Source organism: Tachysurus fulvidraco, chromosome 2 (assembly GCF_022655615.1).
Source record: "Tachysurus fulvidraco isolate hzauxx_2018 chromosome 2, HZAU_PFXX_2.0, whole genome shotgun sequence".
Classification (NCBI taxonomy): Eukaryota; Metazoa; Chordata; class Actinopteri; order Siluriformes; family Bagridae; genus Tachysurus; species Tachysurus fulvidraco.
This window is the reverse complement of record NC_062519.1, coordinates 29549180-29555179: the sequence shown is the minus strand read 5'-3', so window position 1 is coordinate 29555179 and position 6000 is coordinate 29549180. Positions and strand designations below refer to the sequence as shown.

General features: G+C 34.2%; 1 protein-coding gene across 4 annotated transcripts in view; it reads right to left on the bottom strand.

Moving 5' to 3' along the window:
• Positions 1-1332: 1332 nt before the first annotated feature.
• The window catches only part of pik3ca (phosphatidylinositol-4,5-bisphosphate 3-kinase, catalytic subunit alpha), a 19355-nt gene continuing 14687 nt past the window's right edge, over positions 1333-6000 (bottom strand). For all 4 annotated transcript variants that reach the window (XM_047807594.1, XM_047807608.1, XM_047807601.1 and 1 more), the window contains one exon: positions 1333-4983. In XM_047807594.1, coding sequence (XP_047663550.1) covers positions 4713-4983 — 271 coding nt within the window. In that variant the 3' untranslated portion in view covers positions 1333-4712. The remainder of the gene's footprint in view (positions 4984-6000) is intronic.

Below are 6000 nucleotides of genomic sequence, written 5' to 3'. Positions count from 1 at the left end.
ATGTACACATTCCATCGGTGTTTAAAATTTTTTTTTAAAATATTAAACAAACAAACAAACAAACAAACAAACAAATAAATAAATAAAAATAATATAAATGAATGAATGAATTCATTAATAAATAAATTTAATAAAATAGATGTTGAGTTTTTTGTTTCTCAATCTGTTTGTTCAACCCAGCAATCTTTGTAGGACAGGTTGCTCCCCTATCATGTCATGTCATGTCAAAGCTAATGTCCATGTGCAAGTCTCTTAAATGCTTAATTTCTTTTTATTATACAAAAAAGTAATAATAATAATTATAATACAAAAGTCATGTAAAAGTAATTATTTTTGTTGTTATAATTTAGTTTGCTGATCATCTTACTAGGTTTGGTTACATTAATTCATTGTCTTGTGTATGTTTTGTATATATTTCTAATTACTAATCGCTATAACTAATTTGTAAGACATTAAATCAACATTATTTTAAGACCTAATTCCCAAAAATTGGGAAAAAAAGATACAACTGAAAGGTTAATGCCATAACCTGGTGTAGTGTGACCTCAACCTCAACATTGCACTCTAATATTGACTTTGAAACAGTAGCTCCCATATAATTGCTAAATTCTTTGTCAAATTATACCATATTTCACCCTTTGGACCCCGAGAGAGTAAATAATAACTGCAAAAAAAATACTGCAATTACATCTCCTGATTATTAAATATGAAATTGATGATATATTAATGATTCATGGACATTTTGCATTGCAATGAAAATCAGTTTCTCTAATAGGTCACAGACAAAGTTACATAAAAGTCAACACATTCCATGGAACATAAAATAATGACATGTCATAGTGACATGGTGTTGAAGCAAACTATTCAAGAGTAAATGAACAAATATGGTGAACACCAAGCTTTGCATAACATTTTCCACCCTTTGAATTGAACATTGCACACACTCCATCTGCTTTTTCAGTATATCTTGCATAATATTGCACTGACCATCTGTGTTTTTATTGAAATACTGTGTGGTCATATTGTATAACAATGGAATTAAAATAAGCCTCATTCATGGAGACTAAATTGATGGGAAATTTCCCTCAATTACAAAACATACCAATAAATAAATAAATAAATAAATAAAAAATCACCACAAGCAAAATTTCTTGAAATATGTTTATTTTTACATAGTCACATAACACTAAAAAAAATTGGGGATACAAAGCAACTTTTCAACTGAGGTGCACAATTAAACAGTAAATAAATGAGAATGAGGCTATTGTCTGTTATTAGTTATAGATGGTTACTATAGAGTGCAGTCTTAGGCCACATATTTTTTATATCTACATATAATGAACAGAAATAATAGGGTTTTAACATAAATTTCATACAGGATGGCTGTATGGAACATTTTTTGGCCCACCAAAAATAATTACACATGAAAAAATATAGTTGAGCAATAAGTAGGGAAACATTAAGGAGAATGATATAGAAATGTAAGAACTCAAAAATATTTTAAGAATAACAGTTTTGACCTTGTTTTCAGTACAAGTTTATACAATTAACTCCATCTTTTTACATAGTGTGAAATATTTTTCATAGGATTTAAAAATGGCAAACTTTCATGTAAGGGTTTCTCCAGCAGAGTCTCTTAAAACCAAACTATTTTCACATTCATCATCGGTATGAAATTGCCTATGCAAGCGAACTTTCAGTGCTACACCATAATAACAGATTTGTTCTTAAAATACAATGAAGGTTCGGCGCGATGATATTCAAGTACATTTGAAACTGAAATATGATTATTTTTTCTATTGTAATTCATATAAAAGATGCCAAAAGAGTCCAGCATCTTGGTGTTCCTTGGTTGGTGAAAAAGAAGGAAAATACAAAGCATTTGCACATGATCACAAACATTTTAAAATGGGCTTTTAAATGGGTCCAGCCCCAAAGGATCTGTAACCTGTACAGACGAAACACAAAAGTAGTGACTACAACCATGCATTAAATGGCTTCTGGAGGGCTAACATAAGGCTGCTTTACAAGGACTAACTGCTAATTCATCTGACCTGTTTCAGGCAGTAGAGGAGTACAATTGGTAACGCTGCTTCTGAGGACATGCAGTCGAAACTACTCTGTCCTTTAGGACTGAAGGCATTTTAAATAAGGGGAAAGTAATATTACAAAGTGCAAAAGCATACATCAGTTGATTTCAGTATACCTGTTGACTCTTAGTTTACTGCATATAAGAATCACATTGAGGTTTAAAAATTTTAAATTCAGCACATGAATGAGCAAGAAAACAGGAATAGCACAATGGCATCTTACTTCAGGATACTTATAATAAATTAGGACATAAAGATGCCTTCCTTTACTTTGTATTGGTTGGTGAAACATAGTCCAACAGAATTGTACAGGATGTAGAAAGAAAAAAAAAAACATGGCTGTGGTCTTTGCACTTAGCAAAAAAGGCAGACTGTATAAATTAGTCTCAAATTTGATGGGTAGAAACTTCTCACATTAGCACTATACTTCTGTGACAGTACAAAAAGTGTCCTTCAGACTTATGATATATCTATCTTCATTAAACATTGAGCTATCCAAAAACAGGGGAGGGATTGGCCCTCTTAATGCTTGAGGTGGTTATTTAGATGAACATAACATGTAGAAAGAACCTTTGGCTTGAATTAATAGAATTTAAAATAACAATAATAATAAAAATGAAGCTTCTTTTAAAGTAGTGTAGTTTTGAGCAAATTCTCGAGCACAAGCTATTCCCACCACCAGCAGATATACATCCATACAAACGTCACAATTGCACCTCATTTGTAATGTTTACATTTTCACAGCTTAAATGTAATGCAAAAACACAACAGGCTTTCTTCACAACTACAGAGGTCGGATTAACAGGTAGTGATGAGGCGTTGTGGTTCAAACAAAGAAAAAGCCAAAGAAAAATGATTGTGGACATATACAATATTCATTTGGAGGTCAGTTGTTTTACGTTTACTGGTTGGCCCTCGGAATTTTGTCAAGCAAAATCAGATTGTTATAGACATGTTTCCACATGGTTTATTGTTAAATGGATGCATGTCAGAGCACTTTCTATTTGCCCCAAAATAAGCGCCACTCCTGATTCCCTCTCACACAAGACATTTAATAGAAAAGCTAAAGCTGCTCTGGTAAAATGCATATCTGCAGTTTCCTAAGACAGCCCAAAGAGTTTGCATGGGATTTTCAAATGTTACATCATAAAGTTTAATGCATATAAATTTTTAACCCCCAGGAGTAAACTGCCGACATCATACCTGACAGAGCCTATCTGACAGAGCCTATCTGACAGTGTACTCCATAAAACAAATAATAAGGAAGGATAAAAAGGATCAAACAGGATGTTGAAGATTATATACAATACAGACATGAACTACCGTAAAGTGTAATTATGGTGTAAATGGTATAGTGAACGTTAGCGGCTGAACCATTCTCAGCTTTCAAAGCCATATTAGCATTAAACATCCATTTCGTCCAGAGTTTATTCCCTTTCTATACAGTGGACTCTATTTAGCACCATTCTTCATTTCTTACAAAACCATATGGCTGTGAACATAATGAAAGTGAGGACATGTGCAGACAATAAATGAACCTGCATGGTTAATGTTAGTGGAAAATAAAGCAACTCTTCTGAAAGTAAAGTGTTCACAAAACTGGTTGTACTAAGCACCAAGTTAGCCTCTACTGCTGCATGCAGTACACATGAGGACTGTGCATTCAGCCACAAAGCATCAAGTTCCATTAAGGCTTTACCTCAATCACGTCTTCACCTGTGCTGGTCAAAAAAAATAAAAAAAAAAAAAAAAAGTATGTGAAGGGACTGCTGAGGAGAAATAATTGAAATGTTTTCTTTTTCCTATGTTGAAACGCATTATGTTTCCTGGTAGTTGCTGTTTAAAGAAATGCCTGCTCAGTGAGAGCCACAGTGTAGCTTTTGGACCTGTTGCACAATGTTTCTGTTTAGTTAGTGTTGTATTGCTTAAATTATACATCCTATCCAAACTCCAAATTTACTTTATCCCAGCATTAATATATGGTTGTAAAGGAGATGGAGAATCAAAACAAAAAAACCTTTGTTGTGATCAAGGGCAATAGCTTCCAAGAGCAAAGTATTTAAACAAGACTAGGAGAAATGCCAAATCCTCTACATTTGCTACAGAAACCATCCTTCAGGACGCAGACTGAACAACAAAAATACTACCCTGTTTAATCTACGAGTTCCTCAGAGGTTCCATGCATATTTAAAGGCATTTGTACTTGGAGGAAGACATGAGTAATCAAAAGAGCGCTCTAAAAATAAAGAACGCTTCCTGTTGACTTTTTTTTCTCAAAAGAAAATCTGAAATAAAAATAAAATAAAATAACCATGGTCTCTCCAGGAAAAGAGCAGCAAGAACAAACCAAAAAAAAAAAGTCATCAGTACAAAACTACAGGCAACAATATACAACCTTTCTGGACAAAGTTTAGGGTTAGTACTCTTCTGTATGAATGCCAGAAAGGAGATTAAAAGAGAAGAAAGATCTTTTGGATTGTTTAGTGCTCTGAAGGTCAGTTGGGGGCACATTTAACCCAACTTTGAGGTCTGGCTGCCATGTTTCTACTAGCAAAGATAGGCCAGTAGGTTCCGGGCAATGGGTCCTGTTTTAGTTCAAACACCTTTCATATGTGCTCCAGCTCAGTTCTGGGCATGGTGTCGAATGGTGTGGAAGATCCAGTCCATCTTTGTGGTCCATCCACCATGGTGAGCATCATTCATCTGCTTCATGAAGTAGTCCAGAGCCTCCTGTTCAGTCTTATCAAGTGCCAGAGTTTTGCGGATGTAGGCAATGTCATCAAATGATTGCAACTCTGGCATGCCGGAGCCCAGCATCATTGAGAACAGATTGATAAAGAGATTGGCGTGCTGTCGGATAGCCAGGTATGCCTTGTAGCACATCTCCTGAAACCTGCAGGGCAAAAGACATTTTACTATTTATCTATCTTAAGGTTTCATTTTTAACAACTTTTGTTATTAAGATTATATTTGACATAATTATGGTTATAATTATATCTACATTTTATATTTGTTATATACAATATAATCTATATTAGGCTAAAATATTCAAATCATTAATAATAGGGCTGCACGATCTGGGAAAAATTTCATATTGCGATTTTTGTGGTCAATATCGCGATACGCGATTACAATATAATAAATGGTACCAAGAGTCAACTTAATTAGTTATCAAGGAAAATGCACACACATTAGTGATATTGCTAAAATGTTTATTTGTAAAACTAATGTTTTTACAAATATTTTTTTTACTAAATGAAATAACATTTGCATGTAAACTTATTTTCTCAAAATTATAGCTAAATAATTAAAACAATAAATAAAAACATACACATTTTGACAAAAATAAGATATTTTAAACATTTTGCCCAAACAAACAGGGACATTATGCAGGATATAATGTATACTATATACTATATATACACTAATATACATGTATAAACTCTTTGAAGCTTGTGAAGTTTATGCCCAAAGCACTGGATTCCAGTCCACTGATTAAGCTCCACTGCTTTGACAATTTTGGTGCTGTTGTCTGTTGTAATAGCGACCTGACGCTCATCAAAGAGGTCCCACACAGCCAGTGCCTCACTCAAGCCCAAGGCTATGTTCTATCCAGTGTGTTCGTCAGGGAAATACACTGTTTACATGCAGTGGGTTTTCAGTTCAAACTCCTCATCGACAAAGTGCACAGTCAAGCTAATGGGTCGCTTGTCCTGCTTTATTACAGGTCCGTAGTGGTTGAAAAGAATGTCACTGTTGCCATTTCCTTTCGAACTTTGCTACAGCACAAGTAATAAAGCTTGGGGATCACTACTTGAAAGTTTTGCGAGGGCAGCTGATACCTCTTGTCCAGCGTGCGGATCATTTTCTGAAATCCCACTTTACTAACGGTGTGTATAGGCATCATGTA